Here is a 21,049-nt window from a genome sequence, read left to right as displayed (position 1 = left end):
TCACATTATACAGTGGTTTTCTCCATCATATTCCTTTGTTAGGACAAATAGCCATCTTCTTCTAAAACATCTAAATGATAGTTGAAATCATCTGTTCTGTACAGTCTTACAACTTTCTCATCGGTATCACCCAAAATCCTTTCCGGCCCACATTTCTTAATGCTCAACTTCTGAACTTTATCCTAATACCCGCATAAATACGTGTCTTTTCCAACTCCAAAAACATGTCAAATCCCATCAAACTTGACACTATAAACCTATCCATGACTAAAACCATCTGATTCATCTGCAATCCAAATCCATCTGTCATTTTCCTCCCCAGTACCTTTTAAGAAACTATTCCTTGCTTTCACCATTACAAATAATTGCAGCCAAACATCTATTCATCTTTCACTATACTATAACCAAACTGCATTTTTGTTTAAATAATTCCCTAATCATCCTAAGTTTCCTGTCTCCTGTCATGATCTCAAAACCCCATTACAAGACACATGAGCACAACATTTACATCTTAATACTTGACTCATACATAAATAATAGGCCTATAAAGAAGTACATTAAGAAAATAAAACAAAGTGAGCAGATACAGAGGGGCACACAAACGTAGAGTGACAGAGCATGCCCTGAGATGAGAACAACTGGAATACATGGGACAGACCCGTCAAACAAGGAAATCTACAATATATTCTTTTATGCACACTTCATTATGACTTAGACTCCTACGCAAGAAGTAGCTTTAACAGAACCCTAGCCAGAGACGAATAAAGTAGCTTTTTTGCTGAACAAATGAAAGCGGATTAGATGGCTTTGGCGAGTGACTGAAAACACATGGTGAGCTCCAGTGAACCACTCAAGAACACAGAAACACATGGGATTTCATAAATGGCTCCCATTTCAGTTCTAAGTTCATTATGTGGGTGCTTATTAGTAAGTGCTGGAAACAAGTTGCTGCTGGCTAATAAAGAGGAACTGACACAGCTTTGTGAGGAAATCCCTTTGAGCAAGCTCTGTATGGGTGTGGCATGTGAATGACTACATGAGTCACTATTACAGTATTATTCTTACTATGGAGGGAGAGACACCAATGTCATGAACACCAGCATGACTTGTCGGCTTGCTTACAGTGCCATAACAACCTGTTGATGTCACTACCTTTTCAAACAAGGTGTGTACAGTGCAGTTTCACATAGAAATCCTTTATGATTTGGGTACAAGATTAAACACTAAACGCAGAGCCCTTTCAATCCTCTGGAAGGGAACTACACTGAGGTTCCATGCTAAGGCGTTCAAGAGTTCAAGTTATTAAAGGAGTTTTATCTAAAAACCCTTAGTTATGATTAAACCTTAAAGGGTTTACACACATGAGAAAATGATGCTTGTTCATTATTAGTATGTTTTGGAATGCATGAGACCTTGGGAAAGGCGACAAGGCAAAAGGAATGTGATATGCCTGTGCGTCCTCCTGCCCTGTTTTTTAAGACAAAACGCAACTTCATCAAGCAACAAGGACAAGAGATACAGTGATTGGTAATGTGGCCAGGAGTTGGAGACAGGCTTATGACATATACAGAGGCATGTTTTAACAACTTTAAATGACAGTAGCAATAGGGCAGGTGAGATAAGAAGTATAATCTGTATTGTTGGTTTAGATCTGTTATGGTTTTGAAATCCAAATACTCACAACACAAAAAAAACTTTTATCAAACTTACTTTATGTATTATTTCTGATTTCCCATGATGCCAGTGCCCAGCTATCCTTCATTCTAACATGTAAATAAGAACAGTATTACACTTGCTCAGTGCCAATCTACATATCATACCACATACCTCTGTTGAAGTGGAACTGCAGCAAAACATTAGCTGGGAGTGGTAAGGCCACTTCAAAAAGTTTGGAGCCATTAAGCGGAGTTTGAAAAAGTTTCCAAAGGTCTTTAGGGGTTTTTTGAAAAGCTATTTTCAACACAGAAGTATTGCATAGATTTCCCTTGAGATACTTCAAACTGGCCACTTTCAGATCGGGGACAACTGAACGCTCAACATGGTGTGCAATTAGACAGCACTCTGACAACACCAGAGACAGCTCACAATAAAATTAAATACTTGAGGTTAACACACTGCATTAATTGAGAAATAAAAAATTCCATGTGTTTCGACAGTGACGGATCAGCCTTAGATCTCAAACTTTAGCTGGTTATCTTTGGTTTGAGTGGTCGTTCTTGACCAAGGACTGGAACACAAACAAGACCTAAGTGCTCTTGGGTGGCGGGCAGTGGACAGCTGGTATTCTGAATGCATAAAACAATTTAAAAGCAGCAGGGGAGGAGTGTGCTACCCTGCCCTACACCCTGCGTCCCATTTCCCCTTTTTCTTATTTCTTTTTTTTTTTGTTTGTTTTCAGAAGTCACCGTCCCCAGCAGCAGGCGTTTCCTCATCGAAGCGGAACTTTTTCGCATGAGAATGGGGTGATTCTAGGAAGTTCTCCTTGTCTTCGAGGTCTTCGGGTGGAGCGGCCCACTTTGTGCCACAGCTCCTCTCGCGGACGGGGCGGGGCGTAACGGGCTCTGGGCCCTGGTAGTGCTGCTGCTGCCACAGCCATGGGTGACTCATGCAGTCTGCGGCGCTGGGCCTGTCCCTGTGGTCGGAGCACAAGGTTGACCACTAAGAACACTTCAACAACCCTATAGGTCACATCTGCGGTCAATTCAGTCACAATCTATTCAATCAACTCAAAATGTAAAGTGAGACTCTTTTGCAATGGTAAATAAACAGAATGTATTCAATTTAGAAAATACAAACCTTTTTGAGAGAAGTACAGAAATAGTTTTGAGACTTTGGAGAAAATTTTTCCAGATTATTTGAACTAATGCCCCTGTTATTATCACACAGAGAAAATGTAAAAGCTGCAGGAAAACAAATATATTATATCTTGCTACAGAAGCAGAAATTCCTGCTAAAGCAAGGAGAATCTTTTGAAACCAGCTTTGATTTATCCCAACATAGATTACAAACTGTGAACTAATCATAAAAAAAAAGCACAAATGACAAAACATGATGTTCCAAGAGAGGTCAGAATATAGAGGACTACACTGGGACCATTAAAGAAAGGCAGAAGTTAATTTCAGCAGGTCTGTAAGGTAGGTTAGGCATCTTTTGCATGGCAAAACAACAACAACAACAACAACAACAAAACTGCATTGCTTCAGACTGCAGTGTGCACAGGGTTGCTGGGCAAACTAGTCTTATTTCACACAGCAGTCACCAGTCAGCAACAGCTATTGGTTTAAAATATGATGTTTGGCCGTGTTGCTTTGTGGAAAATCACCAGCATTTCCACTGCAGTTCAACTTTTTTTTTTTTTTTTTTTTTTTTTTTTTTTTAAACACAACTCTGTTACAGTTCCTGGTCACCTGACTCAGAATGAATCACTTTGAGGTTCAGCTTTCTGAGCTTGTTAGAGGATATCTGCACCTTCATGACTAATCAAATAGTTTCTAGAGCCTCTAATTCCCTCGGCCAACTTGTTACTCCTAAACCGCATCCATTTGGTGCTTGGCGTTCTTTTCACTGGTGTTTCCGTTTCTCCTGAGTTACGATTACTACTTTAATCTTTAATCTGCACTCAAACTGGCATGCAGCATAAATAAACTAACACAAAGCCACAGCAAGTACACATAAATCTGTATGTGGCAACGACTGTGTTTGTGTGTTGGGCAAGTCTGAGGCAGGAGTACACAGACAGCTTAAGTCTCACTCACTCAGGCACTTTGACCAGCAGCTTGCGGATGAAGTCAACAGCCAGCTCTGACACCCTGGAGAAAGCCTCTCTGCTGAAGTCCACGTTGACTTGGGACACGTTCAGATATGTTTCCTGCTTGTCATCTCCAGCAAATGGAGACTCACCCGTCACCAGCATGTAGGCTATAACACCCACACTCCTGAGAAACACACATGCATGCAAGACCTAGTCAAAACATGTGTAGTACGACTGTGTACTGTGAATACCACATGGCCCGCAGCAGGGCTTGGAAGGCATCACAAATGCTAAACAGCTCAATTAATTTACCCAAATGAAGTCCATAACAAAAAGACTCACCATAGGTCAGTTGCTGTTGTGATTGGCTCATAATTCAGGATCTCTGGTGCTAAATTGCAGACATGAAAGGAAAAGTGAGTTATTTCCTGATATCACCAGAATATTTCCTCTTCCTTTGTCCTAACATTCAAAATGTTGTCAAATGATCCACCATCTTGTGCTCTGTTGCCAATCACATTCTGTTATCACAAACATGTCCTGTGAAATCCTGGTGGAACTCAATGTGTTTTTCTATTCCTCTGCCTCTATGGTTTGTCACTTTGCAAAACGAGAGAACTTTAGTTTAGTTAATATAGTTAAATAAATTCTACAGGGGTCAGAAGAATGGAAACCTAGAGAATACAGGCCAGAGCTAAGGTTTCTGATGGTTCAGGACTAGTGTGGGGTATATTTCCAGGCATCAATGACACCTTTGATTGATGGGCACATTCTATTCACTACTGACCTGTACAACTCTGTGTAAATGCCCTTCATCCCATGATGCAACTCTTCTGTGACAGCCATGCTGTCTTTGAAGACGACAGTCAATGTCCCTATTCCCAAGTTGCTTGAAAAGCATGATGATGATGATGATGCTGATGATGATGGTGTTAGCTGTATGCCAAGGCCTTCTCAATAACCATAAACAACTAAAGATTTATGGGAGGTTCTGTAATGCTGGAAAGCTGAATGAACCTAAGCGATGTCTTTCCGCTGGTCTTAGCAATTCCTGGCCCTGCCTGATGTGTATGACTAATGAAAACGTTTTATAAACACCACCTTACCCACATATTCAGGTGTGCCAAGAATCTCTCTTAGCTCTCCCACCGCGCCCAGCCTACGTGCAAGGCCAAAGTCTACAATTTTTATGTCCCCTGGAGGAGATGGGCTAGTCAGGAGGATATTCTGGGGCTAGAAAAGACACAAAAACAAAGAGGAAACACAGGGTGAACGTGAGAACCACAGTCTTCCGTATCATGGCAGGGCTGTAAATTGGGCTGGATTACCAACAGCCACTGTAACAAATTCTAGTTTTACAACTTACCCAGCTGTAGCAGATTCAGTTACATCTCACTTGGTTACCAAACATTATTTGAAGATTATTTTCTAATTAAAAAAGAAACCTATTTGTGATCAGATAAAAAAAAACAAAAAAAAAACAGTGGCAGTGCGTTGACGTAGGGATCCATCAGCCACTGTGATCAGATGACAACAGCCTTTTGTTTCCTGCCCTGATGTCAGTGATAGAGGAGTGATGTAACCTCACTCATGTTGCACAGGTGTGCTGGTAACAAGCTTTTCCCACTTTCTTCTTGGCCCTGAGCTATGCTCCTGTCTCTACTGAGAGGGAACCTGAGCCCACGGGCTACCCTTAGCCCTCGGCTTAACTGTGTCATCGGAAAAAGAACTAGGGGGTTTAATTGCCAACTGTGCACTAACAAAGCCTGCGGTAACACAAGGCTGTGCAACTGAATATGTAGTTTGTACTGGTGGTAAGAATGTGGAAGAGAGAGCACCTACGTGTTTTCTGTCCTGTTTCTGCATCCTTGTGTTTGTGTGTTTGTGTGTGTGTGTGTGTGTGTGTGTGTGTGTGTGTGTGTGTGTGTGTGTGTGTGTGTGAGTGCAGACCTTAAGGTCCAGGTGCACTAGGTTGCTCTGGTGGAGGTGGTGGACTCCCTCCAGGGTTTGTCTGATTAGGCGGATGATCTGGGCCTCTGGCAGCAGCTCCTCAGACACACAGTGGTCAAAGATCTCTCCACCTGCCGCACTGTGGAAACACGTAAATACAAGCAGCTGTTTACTGAGACTGCTTATAAAACAGTTATCTATTCAAATGACAAAGGGCAGCGATACACAAGGCAATTCAGTGGCAATATAAAGGGCAAGATAGTTTAAATGAGTCAACGTGACCAAAATGTTTTCAACTTCCATCCATTCCTTTAAAAGTTCACTTCACATCTGATGCAAGCAAAAGTTAGTTTATGACTAAAAAGAAAAAGCAATGAATGCAGAAAAACTTGTAACTTTCTCAATATGTGTTCCTGTCATGACACATTTCACGTCATAACTGACAGCCCAAGTGTGATTTTCAAAATGCTGAGGACAAATCAACATCTCTGAGGTTTCCTTGCCAACTGAGGATGCATCAGATGGCGACTTGGCAGCTGAGAATGTTCTCCACAAGGACGCAAGTATCAACTTGATTCAAACACCAGTGCACATTCATTGTAAATCATGCTGAATAAGAGCATAAGCCAAAAGCCGAAATTGCAAATGTAACTTCCAGCAAAAAGCAACAAAGACATATATGGCAGGGACAGTCAGAAATGCTTTCAAATGTCCTCTGCCAAAAAGATGTTCATATGTCAAAGAAACTCCTTTGGCACCGTTCTCATATGTAACACAAGCTCCGAAATTGTGAACAATGTGCCGAATGCATCTTGATTTATCACAATTCAGGTTTATCAGGTTTCCAATGTGGTATTTCCCTTATGGCCCTTTCTGAATTTACCAGGCTTTCTTTGCTCTCAGGGAGGGATTAACCTGTCTCCACATCTCAGTGTACCAGGCAGAGAGGGTGGAAACCATTCTACTGAGGGCCTGCATACTTGCTGAACACACAAGTGCTGAGGGTGCGGTTGGAAAATCACAGCAATTCAACTTTAGACGGTCATATGGATTTAAGTCCTTATACTCAGCCTAACTCTCACATACAGTTTCTGTTTTGACGAAACAGAGCAGTAAACTGCAAGGGAAATAAAACAGAAAGATAAAAGATAATCAACATTCTTGACAAGGGAGGCCACTTCATTGGAAAGTATGATTCCAGTTTGACAGACTTCAGGCCTACAGTTGATGGCTACTCAATGTTTCAGTTATGAACTCACTACTCCAGTATTAGGACAATGTCATGGTCTGTCTCGTAGGCAGCGTGCAGGTTGACCACGCGGGGGTTGTTGCGCGCCACCTCCAGGACGGCCATCTCATGGACCACTTCTGCCCGGCAGTCACGACCCCGCCGCCTCTTCCGTAAGAACTTAGCAGCAAACACTTTCCCCGTGGCCTTCTCCACACAGCGTTTGACCACCGCAAACTTTCCCCTAGGAGACAGACAGAGAAAGAGAGAGTGCTGTGTCAAGGGAAATGTGACTGATACTGTGACCAGGGAACAGTAGAGACAAAGCTGCAAGTCCTAATTCACTGCAACTAATATCAAAGTCTTAGAGTTCAATATTTTGCAAAAATAAGTTCCTCTATCTAAGTGACTCAGAGAAGCTTTGAGTCCTACTAGGAGAGAGAGGGAAGACTGCTCTGTGAGCCCCCTGTCCCACATGACAAATTAATGTTTATCAAATAATAAATCACTTGTTGTATGTTTTCATCTTGTGTCACACATCTTATCTTACCTATCTTCAATAGACCCCATTGTTCTCCACATCCTTTATTGTTTTTTTTTATTATTATTATTATTAATGTTTATTATGATTGTATAGTTTGTGTTAATATGCTTTGGCAACATTGTATTGTATGCAGTCATGCTGATAAAGCCACATGAACTGACCTGAATTGAGAGAGAGAGTGAGAGAGAGAGAGAGAGAGAGAGAGAGAGAGAGAGAGAAGCATTAAAGATGTGCCCTTGAGGAAACAAAGTAATAGTGCAGCCAAGCAATTGCTTTGAGGATGCATCAGTGCCAGTTTTTAAGCACTGAATTTCAGGTGCTGGCTGACACCAAGTAGGCCTTGTGGAGATCAGACACATTAATTTTACCGGAAAAAAAAAAAAACTTCATTAGTTTATATGGCCCTTACAGTAGAAGAAACTGTTCCAGATTTGTTTAATGTCCTCCATTAGCAGGAACTGAAAAGGCGAAAAGGGCACACAATCAACTGATTTCTGACAAAGTGGCTCTTGATATTTGATTTTACTAGAGGGACAATTCTGCAGTACAAATACCAAATTTTAGCAAGGTATCTGCTAGATATCCAATACTGGCACTATCAGCACTATCAGCATATTACTAAACAGCTTGATGTTGACGCCACTGTCAAATCTCTATCTCTGTACAGTGATAATCCTTGATGTTGTCTGAGACTGGATATGCTACCTGCTACAGGCTGGCTTGAACCATTAGCAATGACTGAAGTGTCATAATTCATCACGGCTGATGAACCTGAGGAGCAACAATCCAGCTGTGCAGTGCATCTGGACCATCCAGCACTTATGTGGCATTCATGACACATTTTGTTCATTACAGTCAGCAGCTTTCCAAAACAAACGGCAAAGCTTATCTCCTTCACTGTAACTGGACAAAAAGGCTCTCTGGCTGGCAGGTAAGCAAACAAACCTTCATTAAACATTAAACAAACGGTCCTGAGAGCTAGACCTGCTTTCCCCTTACTAGGCAATGCTAAACCTTTGGGCATTCAGCTGACATTTGAAGCAGTGAGTGGATGCTCTTACCCAGAGTGCTTTGCACTTTCAAATCCAAAACGATCATCTCTACATGTGCCAGAGTATGAACTGTGTTAGCTTGAAGATGCAAGTCATAGCTATGAAAATATCTATATTCCTCTAAAAAGGTTACGTGAAAACAAAGTGAAGAACAAAGGGAAAAGACATAAGATAAAACAAGAGTGATAGGAGACTGGTCGTTGTCTGTCTAAATTAGATTTTGATGTCATTTGGGTCATCAAGTGTACACAACTACAAATTCCTTAAAAGGTCAAATGCAGGATGTCAATTTGTACACCTCCCTTGTCACATTTTTGAAAATATTGCAATTCAAAATTTCCTGTTTTGGTATCTCACACACAAACAGCTGATATGCACTCAGAGAGTGAGGAGTCAAGATAGAAGTAGCCTGTGTTATTTCCTCTTTCTCAGAAGCTGTACTTAAATCTGGTTTCCACATGCACTTGTTTCCTTCCTCCTGATTTGAAGACAGAATGGGGGCTGGTGGATTATTAGATTTATGAGGTCTAGCATAACATAGTGGTTTTTTAGTATAGTGGAGCAACAGATGACAGAATCTGAACAAAATCCAATGCGCATACACAGACATTACTTGAATCACACTTCAAAGATGTCAGGAAAGATTATCATGTTACAAGCAAGCAGCTGACACTTGATAATGATCTTCTCCAACACCATATTAAAAAAACAGTCATGTGTATCAACTGGTCAAAGCTTCCAGTCCAGATCAGTCACAATTCAGTTAATATTAGTACATTTGCCTTATTGGTTAGCTTTGTTATGGACTATAGCCAAATTAGTAAATTAAGGACACGACAGGGTTGCATGGGTAATACTGTAGTTTCAGTAAATAAGTTATTCTTCACCAAAAAAGGAAATGCAGTCTTCTTAAAGTTCAGGGCATCCCCCAGTTGTGTGGGAACATACTTCAGTTTTCTGCTCTTATGTCTAATGTCCTGTAAGTCTTTGAAATACAGGAGTAGTGTAGCTGAATGCAGGGGTTCTCACACTTCCTCTTTGCCAAGGAGCCCCAAACAGATATATATTACAGCACAGATCACAATTTGATTAAAAAACATGTGACAATTATTAGAAATAACTACTAACAATAACAACTAATAACAAATTTTCACGGCAGTCTATGCTGTAGATGGTGCCAGCAGGGATTGTGATACCTCTGCACTAAACAGCCATCCTTATATGTATTTCTATCTACTTCTAGAAAGTTAATTTACAGCGTGCAGTCTCATAAAGTTAAATTTAAAACTTTTAAAATATTTTTAATACCGGCTGGAGTGAAACAAAACTTTGCTACTAATATTAACGTGAAAACCAAAATGAATGTAGCGCTGTGTGAAGCCACTGCATTTTCAGACCCGTTAACACAGCATGCAAGCTTTAACTAAACGAGGCCTTTGGGTTAAACACACTGCAAGATGTTTTCATGACCTGCAGATGGACATCCCACGTTTGGCCGGTGGTCCCCGGACCCCGCTTTACCAGCACCAAGCCGACAGCCGAGGCTGCTGTGTGTTTTGACTCACCTGCCCAGCTCGCCGGTGATTTCATAAACACTCTCCACCGGCTCCGTGTTGATGGGGGTTTGAATCTCCCCCAGCAGTCCCGCCGTGAGCCCGCTGCGACTGTCCAGCCGCCGCCGAGACATCATCCTTCCCTCGGTCAAGTTACCAGCTCCGGAACCAGCTGTCTAACTAACTACCCGACGCACTAAACAACTTCTCGAGAGGTGAAGATACAACTAAGCTAAGCAGCTAATGTTAACATAGCCTTGACGTTAGTTACATTTTAATATTTGCGGAGCGGGCTGCTAGCAAGCCGTCGGTATCCATTCCTCCTCCGGTTCAGCGTTAGCTCGACTGTCGCTAAAGAAGTTAGCTGGGTGGTCAGTGCCGCTTCTTCAAAAGTAAGTGCACCCGATATTTCAGCTCATTTACGATAAAAGTAGTTGCTTCCTGTCCTACGTAAGAGCGACTCAAGCGTTCAAACTAAAGAAACAGTTATTACGGACGGTTCTTCCATAGCTTTAGTAACTTTGGCCGGAGTTACGATCATTTTCGCATCTTTCTGTTTGACACAGTCTCTACACGTCACGGCGTGGCGCATGCGCACTCCTGCATAATTAAACAAACATGCCCAGGTTTACCTTTGAAATGGGCACAGTGCAGCAGATAAGTATACTTATCTCTCATAATAGGGTGTATAATATAATATGTACGGCAGGTACATTGAACAGGTTCTGCCATCATCTTAATAAATCACCTGAATTGTAATGGTATCTTGACCCTAACAGCTGGCCTTAACAAATCTATGAAGACAATAAACACAGCCATAAGATCTGAAACAACTAAAAAAAAAAAAAAAAAAAAAAAAAAAAAGAAAAAGATAAACAAGAATCATGTCTCATTAATCAAAACTTGCCATTTGTTTTCTTTTATTACAATAATCGGGGTGAAATGGAGACATACGTACAGGAGCTTTGCATAGAGTGGAGTTCTGAAACCTAGAGCCCAGTCCTGTCAGAGATGGATTGGACAAGGGGAGTGGTGTCTGTGTCCTCATCTGGATGAGGAGCAAGCAATCAATCTTATCAGACAAGTTTTTTTTTCTGCAGCAAGAAAGCCTCAGATTGGAAAATGTCTTATTGACCAAATGAGTTATATCGTAATGTGAAGGATTGTTGCCCATGCCACGAAATTGCCCCTCAAGCAGACATGAGGTGATGTAAGGATGTGGCAGAAGCCGGGGGACATGTTTGTTTGTTTGTTGGACTGAAATCGAGAATAGGCCTAATGGTTGACTATGCAAGCCCCCAAACCTTTGGTACATTCGGTGCAAAATATATATATATATATTTATACACACAACAGGACAGACATACATGTACAATTATATACAAAGATAGAGACAAACAGGACTGCACACATGGTACACGTACAGGTGCTCTCACATTCGCAAAATCAAAACAGCCCTATTGTTTGTGTCTCCATGAACAATGAGTCATAACCTCCATCCTATTACTAAGATAGGCAGACACGCACATGTGAAAGTAACAATAACATTTTTTGGAGCATGCTGCCAAGACCCTTTCCATCACACTGTCATAACAATAACATACTGCTGCCATCATAATACATTTTCCACTCCCAAATCCTAATGACACCTTGTTACACCTCAGTCCCATGTAGTTAACACGCAAGGTATGACAGTGCCAGGGAAGCATAAGGCCGCATGCTTCAAGTGAGCGCCACAACCAAAGTGACACAGCTTCTCCAGCTCCCTCACCCCTTCTCCGAATGGATAGCAATATCCTCATGCAAAAAAAGCTAGTAAGGACAGTGTGTTGCACTATTTCAGCATGCAATATCGAGCTATAACACAACGCCATCTAGGGGGTTTCTGACTCGGCACAGCTCACAGAGTTGACCGACAAGATCCCGCATGCAGTATTGGGCCGGGGCTGGGACATGAAGGTTGCCTCCACAACGCATCACATGTGTGGCTCTCTAGCACTATTCCAGCCCCTGTGGTCTAGCTCCAATAAGACTCTGTACAGTAGTTGTAATCTTGCATGCACCCCATAGAAAATGAGTGTGTGTGTCTCTGTGTATGTGTGTGTCCGTGTATGTGTGTGTGTTTGAAATCGTCTGAGAAACGGAGTGAGATCGGGGGTCTTTTGGGTTCAGGTTATGCACTAAAAAGTTTGAGAAGTGTTTTATCACATGCTTTCAAGACACACTTATTGTCTGGCATGGACGTGTGTGCCAAAAAGGATTCCTGTTCTAATATACAATATTCATACATCCCTAATGGCCAGTGTTTGTTCCTGACATCACCACCACACCTGGTCAGGTCATAAGGAGGAAAACACTGGCCTCTTGCTATGAATGCACACGAGTGATGAGATCATGTAGTGCTGCCCCCTTGTGTTGATGTGTTTGACCTGTTTTGGGAAGCAGCTCCAAGTCTGCTCATCTTTTGTTCTTTTCCTTTTTTTCTGCTTTGTGGCACATGGAGCCAGTCAGAGTTATACAACTGGATAATTAAAATAGCTTCTCCAATGAAGTTTCACTTTATGGTCGAGATAACCGAGGAGGCACTAATAAAATCCCCTCCAGTGCACCCTGACCAAGTGTTTGGGTGACACCACGCTAGCGTCTTTGCAATAACAAGGCCTAATCTGGTGCCACTTTGAGTAAAGTGCCTCCACATTCCTCCAGCAGCTGTCAGATTCGATTCTCCTTCACCCCACTTCCCGGTGAGGCGCTTTGCTTTTTCCTCTTCGGCCCTGAAAAGCTGAGAGATTCTCCTTCAGGACGCACAGGGGTGCTTGAGGTTCATACATTCAGTCACTGATTTGATACATTCATCACTTTCACGGGATGGGAGGCCGTTACGTCAGTTGAGGAGGAGGACCTTGTGTGTCATACCTATGTGTGTACATTATCCATGTATGTGAGAAAGTGCATCTACTTGGTTATGATAAATGTCTGGAATGGTTTGAAAGACAGGAACCCTGCGTTTCTATGTGAGCGAGGTGTCAGTAAGTGTATTTGTATCTCAGAGCAAGTCCATCTGTTCCAGTGTGAGAAAGAGCATCTGGAGGATTCAGGGCAACCGCGATGATGAAACACTGCAATCTCTTTTGCAGCCCACTGAAAATGTAGGCTTTGTACGTGTTGGTGTGTGTGTGTTTCTGTGTATGTGTGGTGGTGTTTTTCCTTGTAGAGTTTATGGGAAGATAGGGCTGCATTTCTCGGATGTGTCATTGCCTTTGATGCTCATGTAAGAACTCAGATGTTGCAGTATTTAAGGTAACAGTCCTGACCAGAACCTGCTGTCATAAACGTAACCACAAGAGGTCAACGACATTGTCCATAAATTGTCATTGATGATTTGTAACTCATTTTCCAGCTTATTCTGGAATTGAAATTGTGAAAACAAGGGTGTTTCAGTCTTAGAACAATTCATTTTATGCAGTCTGTGTATGTCCTAGAAATCATATAAGAACTTATTTATATGATTTCTACAGTATGTGTTTGTGTGTATTTATGTTTGTAAGTATGTGCACACCAGTGTTTCCCCTACCACTGAACAGGCAGGGTGCCAGCTTGTTTTTTCATTACCATTACCCCAAAAACTCACTGGGGCAAACACTGGTTTGCAAGGTTGATAAAAACAAATTGTTTTATGTTTGTGGGTGTTTTATGTGAAAGCATTAGTCTGTGTGTGTATTATAGTTCACAACACTGCAGCCCCAGAGTAGAAATGACACAGTTTAGAGGTCCAGAGAGGGGAAGGGAGACAGGAGGGGACAGGGGGCACTCTCAAAGTCAGTGTAAGGGGTTTTAAGCAGCTGTCTCTGGGTGTGAGGTGCAGGTTGGACCCCTGGGGGAGGAAGGGCTGGAAATCCAGTAGCCAAGGCCATTAACTGAAGAGATAAAGCACACGTGTGGCTTGACAAACAAAGTGTAGCTGAAAACAAGGGAGAAATAGTACAGTCCTAAAAAAACATTTTCCGATTCGCCACCCTTCTTCCAAAGGTGTTCATTTGATCGATCCCCGTCGGGAATGTAAGAGAAAGCTAGGGAATCGGAAACAAAGCCTGCGTGTTGTGTGATGGGAAGCCAGTCGCAACCGGATGTAAAAAACAGACGGCAGATAGTCTATCCACGCTCAAAATGTATTTCTTCTATTTTGTCCTCTGTCCGGCCATGTTACAGCCATTTTGAGGTTACTCCAAACCAAAAGTGCTAGTTTCCTCTACAGCGGTGACCAGCTTCTCGTAGAGCATGGAGAAGGAAGGGTATGGAGGGAGGTCCAGGCGATTAAAGCAAGTGTGAGCCCTGTTGAAACACACACACACACACACACAAGCACCAAGAAAACATTTTCATGTCATATGTCATGTTTTTGTATATCAGTATACATTAACTTATACAAGAAAGGCGAGTGTTAGTCTGTGTTACTACTGCTATTACCTCTACTATTACTATTACTACAACTAATAATAATAAAACAGGAACAAACAGGCTATTACTATTAGCCAGCCCAAGTTCCACATCAGGGAGGGCACTGTACAGTCTAGAGGCCTTGATCATAAAAGTGAAATCCCCTCTTGCGTCTAAACTGTATCATTCAGAAGATTACTTCTCATGTGCTGCTTCTGTAACAGGCTCTGTCACGGCTCATTCTTGTTAGGTGGTCATTCAGCGGGACAGAGCTGTTGTCCTACCTGGGTAAGGAGGTGATTTTCCCCCACTTCTCCACACAGAATCTGCGAGGACCGTTACTGCCCCTTAAAGAGGCAAAACCCTCATAGGGAATACTGGAGGTGCCCGTCACAAACTGGAGACAGGGAGGGAAAACACAGGCATGAAAACCCAGGCGCTGGCACCTCAGGGGCAGCATCAGCGTTCCACATTACCTGTAACTACACAACCACTGTCTAACAGTTAAAGCTGCAATAACTGTTTTGTAAAGCACTTTGCAACTATGTTTTGCTAGTGCCATATAAATCACTGTTATTATTATTGTTGTTGATGATGACGATGATAATCACAACAATAATAATACTGATAATTATGAAAAATAATGATTATAATAATAACTGAAACTGCAAACATTAGGTATATTTGGACTCAAGTGACAAAAAAATAATCATAGAATAAAATTCATGGTGGTGAGAACCATGTAGACTCAACCAAATTATGTATGCACATATTCTCTACAGTTTTTTTTTTTTTATTATTAGTTGAGTCTAAGTTTTCTTCACTTAAATCAGTCCCAGGTTATTTTGATTATTGCAGCTTTACATACACAACACTCTTACAGGATAGAGCTTTGAAAACCTTTCTCTGGCCTAAGATGACCTTAAATCATTCTTTTTTTATTTTGTTTTGCCTAACCTTTATTTAACCAAGAGATACAACTGAGAATAACAATAACAAACAAAACGTAAAAATTATAGACAGATAAAACACAACAATGAACAAAAGCAAAATCTGATTAAACTCCCATGCAAGAGAGAGAAGAATACATCTATTGTTTTCTGTACAAGTGCTCAAAAAGGCAGCAGTCCAAAAGCAGGCCAAAAGGTTAATGGGCCAAACCTTCCTCATACGGAGGATTCACAACAAGATCATGATCTGCAGTGGGAGTCATTGGCACCGGGTGTAATACCGATGGCGGCCACATGGCGGCAGACTGCGCTCATGTGTTTGTCCACGTGCCCTACCTGCAGCAGCCTCAGCCTCTGCTCATTGTTGAACCTCTCCACTGCTGCCCAGAACCAGCGAATCACTATGTGGTTGTCATGGTAACCTGAGGGGAGAGAGATGACGGTGCATGAGTCAGACGAATAACAACCAGGGCCTCCATCCCCTTCCTTCCTCAGTCCCCTGCTCCTCATCCTCTCCTGCACTCCTCTTCCCGCTGGCTCTCTCCAGTTTTTTGAATGAGTTCTGCCGTTTAATGTTTAATGGCCACAGCCTCGGTGTCTCAGTCGATTCCTCGATTAAATCTGCTTCATAGTGACTCATGGCCGTTTCGCTTCAGCTGGAAACGCTTCAACTGTATTGACCAGACTCTTAAAAAGGCTTTTAACTTGATCCCTTGTAAATGGTACAGACACTTATGCTTATACCCCTGCGCTGTACACTTGCTATTTTGTATCAGAATAATATAATTGAAGAGCAATAACTTCCCGGTGTTTTAAGTCCTCATTACAAATTGCACTTAAGTCTAATTAGGCTGACAAATGGGTGTTGAAATTACCTGCTACACTGAAGTTGCGCTAATCAAAACTGCCGAGGGTTGAGTTAAGTGAGGCCCTTTGCGACTCAACTGTCAAAAAACATGGAACAAGCATGCAATTTGATGGCTGAGTCTACATGGTTCTCACTGACCGACCTGACTCACTGATTGCTCCTGCCTTAAATCAACCCTCAGCAATTTTGAGCAGTGAACCTTTAAATCATAACAGTAACAATAATAATAATAGCAGTGATAACAGGCAGACATTGCTGTTTAATTTTCTACCTTCTTATGTGACACAACAGACTTCTATGAATTGATTTTCAAAAGCTGGATATCCTGTATGGGCTCACTTTTGCTGTGATCAAACTATTTATGATTTGATTTTTTTTGGCAAGCCCTGTCTATTTCATACGACAGGACTATGTAGAGCGAGGCACCACACATGGAGCTGCTCAGCGGCCACCAGCAGCAGACTTTCATTGCACTGGGTGTGAATGTGAAGCAGGCCATTACAGAAAGACAGCATGCGTGTGCTCAGTTGACTTTCCCTGGATAAATTAAGGTTAAAAAAAATGTTTTCTTGCCTGCCTCAGTGTGCCACAAATACTGTTTGACCTATTTCTCTTCTCCCCATGCCTCTTTTGATCCCTCCAGCGTTCCGTACCTCCTCTGTACTCGGTGTTGTTCCTCCAGTCTGCCAGGTCGATCTCCGCAGTGCCCGCAATCACCAGCTCCAGCTCCCTGGCATCAAACACCGATACCAGCCGCACATCCACCACCTGACACACACACACACACACACACATAAACAAATATATGAATGTAATGCTTCTGCCTATTTGACAAAACACAATCCTCCCAGTGTCATCAACACGTTAGAGGGATTTCAGTGCATGGAGACAAATACAGCTGCTGTCTTGTGGTTAAGGCAGATTAAAAAAAAAAAAAAGGTGTACACATGCTTCATTTAGAGTCACACTGCCCGGTCACAAGAAAACTTTGTAGACAAAATTAGCATGGGTTCAAAAGTTGGCTGTTTACTGGACGATGTTTGTTTGCCTGTCCTCCTGCCAGGTTAGAGATTTTGGCAGCAGGTGGAGTCAAGACATCTGATTCCAGTTCCTGTGAGTTTTGCTAAGTGTGAATTTGACTCTGATATAATTGCCTTCTCTGGTGCTCATGTCAGTTAACAAAACATGAAGAAATGAGCATCGAGCCAAACTGCATTTTGCCCTTGGTTTCTTTTGTTATGCTGGGTTTTTCCAAGCATGCCTGTCTGGTTATTAGACATCATCATCTGTCTTCTTACTCCCATAAAACCTTGTCCTATGGTATCGCTCCCTGTTGGTCCGGACTGTGTTCCCACTCCTAACAAATCACAGGGCAGGTTTCTTGGAAGATGACCAAGACTTCCATTATGAGGTGGTTATTTGGTGCCAACTAAGTCTGAATGTCATTTTTCTCATTGACTGTCCAAACCACAAGAAAGGAATAAAAGCTCCTGAGCTCAAGGCATTCTAATAGATTCCAGCCCAAACTAAACAGCTCACCAAATATAAACATCTAGTTTGTATTTATAGTATATATGTAGCTCCATGAGTCAGGTGGACCTCTAAATATTCAGTTATCTCTGGTTTCAGACACAAGCTTTATAATTAGAGACTTTGTAATCATTGCAGGCATTGAGGGGGCAATTATTAATTTGACCTCTGTCACCCTCTGTGGACTCGCTTCAGCCCCCCACTCCTGCTGTTCCCTACATCTTCACAACAGAGATGACTAAGCTGGCTCATTAGAGCAGGGATCGAACAGAGACATCTAGTGAACAGCTAATATATCACGAAGCAATTCTCTGTAATAATAATTCTGCTTTGTCATTTGCTTTTTTGGCTCGAGCACGACGCTTTTTAGCCTTAGCAGCTGAAAAGTCTCATGACGCTGGCTCTTGCTCGCAGCACCGTCCTCCATCATTGAGCAGTTGGAAATGTCAGTAGGAGGGTAGTGTGTGTGTGTGTATGTGTGTGTGTGTGGTGGCGGCGATGGTGTGTGTGAGGGCTGGAAGGGTGGGAGGGTGTTATTGGAAGTGTCCTAAGATGCCAATGGGTGGAGAGAAATCTCAGCCCCTGATGAAGTAATCGCTGAGTCACAGGTATTAATCAACAACCTTATCAACCTTCTGCAGATATATTATGGTCATTTTGTGCTGCGAGGCAGTAAAATCTTAATCACTGCCTGTTTAAGAGAGACTCATCGCATTGCTGATCCCTATAAACACACACATAAGGGGAGCAGCGGACATGGGGAATGGAGGGGACATGTCCCCCCTCTCTTGTGGAACTCCCCTCTGTCCCAAGCACCAAGTCTAGTCCAGTTACCAAAATAGTTCAACCACTGTTCTGCCTCATGCCCATCACATCTTTTTTTTCTTTGAAAAGCACTGAGCCCCTTGAAATCTGAGCAAATTCTCTTAATTTCTTTCAAAAACACAGGAAAAAAGGTGATAAGCAAATTAGAAAGAGATGGCGCCAAATTTGCAAAAGTTTACAAGAACATGACCAGAAAATTGTAAAATTTTGTAAAAAAAAAAAAAAAAAAAGAAAAAAAAAAGAAAAAGAAAAGAAAAAGAAAGAAAAGCAACAAGAAGTAAAGTAAAAGTTTTTGAAGAGGCTGAAATGAAACCTTTCCTGCCCACAGGCTCCTGGGTTTCAAAGGCTGAACATGTGTACACAATAAAAGTGGCATGATATATATTTTTATGTAAAAAATAAATAAATAAATAATGATAATAAAAATGACATAAAGCCGTACTCCTGATCATTCCATCCCCCTCACTTTTGAAGCGATGGCTCCGTCTCTGCTGACATGGAGTGGCGTACCTCATAGAAGCCTCGGACCAGGCTCTCCGTCTGCTGGGCCACGCCTCTCTCAATCCGCCACTTGACCATACGCTCGATGTACTCCTTCTTGTTCTTCTCTGACACAGGGATACCCGCCCCGCCCGGCTTCAGCTCTCGCTCCGTGATCTGCAGAGTAACGGGTTGGCAGGGACACAGAGGTCTTTGAATTTTCAGGTATTTCAAACTTCACTGGGCTCGAGCTGAAATGCAGGGAGGGCAGTGTGAGCGTACCTGTCCAAAGACCTCCTCGTTGACAGTGAAGGTAAGGTCCAGCATGTCTTCAATGTCGTTGTCCTTCATCCACTGCAAGCTCTGGTGGAACTCCTCGTCCAGGAACTCCAGGTCACTCAGGTCACATGGGCTGCACGGGGGCAGAGGTCACAGAAAGGTCAGCATGCCGTTAACAGATTGTCCCCCTGTGATACACCATGGTTGGTTGTGTGTCCATTCAGGTCTGACTGAAATTTCCGTCAGATGTGATCATGTTGTGAAATAGTTCATACACTTGGGAGGCAATAGCCGAGCTTTGTCAGCGTGAAAAAAAACCTTACAGCAACTCCGAAGCTCTTATTTACACACAGTGTCATGTGTATTTGAAATACACATTGGAACCAAACCACTGGACGTACAGTGAAAATGGCATCAAGCGTCTTGTTTCAGTTCCTCAAGGTCTATTTTCTAGCGGAGAACTTCAAGTCATCAAAACCCAACAGTGCACAACTTTATTATGGTGTTGGAATACTGGAGTGAAGAAATTTTTAAGTCTCTGAAAGTTCATTTTCATATCGTAGTAGAATGGATGCATAAAATGGAGGAAAAATTATATTGTAGTTCTAAAGTATGGCTGCTTGTATATACATTTGTAGATATTACACTAAAAATGTAAAATCACTAGTACGATCCTTTAAGACAGACTGAGGTCTGTTCTGAGAGGAAACATAAAAAAGCACAAAATACTCAAACAGCATGCCATTTTCAAACAAGCTATATATAAGTGCACTCTTTGGCATCAACAAACGTTGGTCTAATCATTGCAGAACACCTGTGATTAGATACATTTAGACATTTGGCAGCGTTTTAGGTTGTTTGGACAAAGCTATTAATATGAGGGCACCCCTGCCGATGGGAAACTCAGCCAGCTGCTGGCTGAGAGGACCTCACTGAAACATTCGGAGCACTTTTACAGTGAGCAAAGGGATGTGATTGGAAACCCTGGTGCCCAGCAGGCTGCTTGGAGAGCAAGAAGCAGGCTGAGAAACTTACATGCGCAAAAGTCCCTTGTAGAAGGGACGGGTAAAGAAGGCATCCAGCAGGTACTGATGGACGAGGGCCAGCCCAAGGATACGCCCGCTGAAGCGAAACCTACACAACAACACAGTAAGCACAGGTGAAAGAGAGGATCCACACCAGAGCAGGACTGAACAGTACATGTAAATAATTCCTCAGATGAAGAAGGGTGGAGTTAACTGTTTCAGGACAGTTCGGAGAATGCAAGGTACGTCTGTCACAGAAATGTGTAACAATTTAACTTTGAAATTGCTTCCTTCGGTTGCATTAACACAGTGGAAATTAGTGCCTCCTTCACAAAATGCATTCTTAGGTGCTCTTAAGTCCTCAATAATGTGTTGGTTATAATATTTAACAGCTGAAGGTGAAATTCTATGACAAAACAAAACTGAGGATGAAAAATACACTTGAAGTGCTGGATAAATGGATAAATACCCTGAAACCTACTGGATGAAGAAGCATCAGAGAGTCACAAGAATAAATGGGAAGCCTCAAGACGCGCAAAAACGGTGCTCTTAATTAAGATGCAGGTTAAAGAAAGCT

At 42.2% G+C, this 21,049-nt stretch overlaps 2 protein-coding genes across 2 annotated transcripts in view; both read right to left on the bottom strand.

The window, feature by feature from the left end:
* Positions 1–1,937: 1,937 nt before the first annotated feature.
* Positions 1,938–10,648, bottom strand: stk17b (serine/threonine kinase 17b (apoptosis-inducing)). Its single transcript, XM_030080301.1, has 7 exons — positions 10,091–10,648; positions 6,961–7,173; positions 5,702–5,840; positions 4,858–4,984; positions 4,094–4,142; positions 3,756–3,935; positions 1,938–2,632 (listed from the first exon to the last, which is right to left on the bottom strand). The coding sequence occupies exons 1-7, from the start codon at positions 10,213–10,215 to the stop codon at positions 2,395–2,397; spliced, it is 1,071 nt and encodes a 356-aa protein (XP_029936161.1). The 5' UTR covers positions 10,216–10,648; the 3' UTR covers positions 1,938–2,394.
* A 3,115-nt stretch (positions 10,649–13,763) lies between these two features.
* hecw2a (HECT, C2 and WW domain containing E3 ubiquitin protein ligase 2a) overlaps positions 13,764–21,049 on the bottom strand; it is a 28,612-nt gene continuing 21,326 nt past the window's right edge. The window contains exons 23-29 of the mRNA XM_030080703.1: positions 20,483–20,581; positions 19,451–19,580; positions 19,199–19,345; positions 16,987–17,101; positions 15,802–15,887; positions 14,800–14,912; positions 13,764–14,410 (exon numbers count right to left, since the gene is read on the bottom strand). Of these exons, the coding sequence (XP_029936563.1) occupies positions 14,299–14,410; positions 14,800–14,912; positions 15,802–15,887; positions 16,987–17,101; positions 19,199–19,345; positions 19,451–19,580; positions 20,483–20,581 (802 nt within the window). The 3' untranslated portion in view covers positions 13,764–14,298. The remainder of the gene's footprint in view (positions 14,411–14,799; positions 14,913–15,801; positions 15,888–16,986; positions 17,102–19,198; positions 19,346–19,450; positions 19,581–20,482; positions 20,582–21,049) is intronic.

This window comes from Myripristis murdjan, chromosome 21, assembly GCF_902150065.1.
Source record: "Myripristis murdjan chromosome 21, fMyrMur1.1, whole genome shotgun sequence".
Taxonomy (NCBI): domain Eukaryota; kingdom Metazoa; phylum Chordata; class Actinopteri; order Holocentriformes; family Holocentridae; genus Myripristis; species Myripristis murdjan.
Note: the sequence above shows the minus strand (reverse complement) of the source record. Positions and strands in the feature narration are given on the sequence as shown.

Excerpts from the sequence above, each read along its gene's own strand:
- stk17b (XM_030080301.1), bottom strand. The coding sequence starts at position 10,215 with ATGATGTCTCGGCGGCGGCTGGACAGTCGCAGCGGGCTCACGGCGGGA. Across the intron at positions 7,174-10,090 it reads ATCACCGGCGAGCTGGGCAG|GGGAAAGTTTGCGGTGGTCA; the intron begins GTGAGTCAAAAC and ends TCTGTCTCCTAG. Across the intron at positions 5,841-6,960 it reads ATTGTCCTAATACTGGAGTA|TGCGGCAGGTGGAGAGATCT; the intron begins GTGAGTTCATAA and ends GTGTTTCCACAG.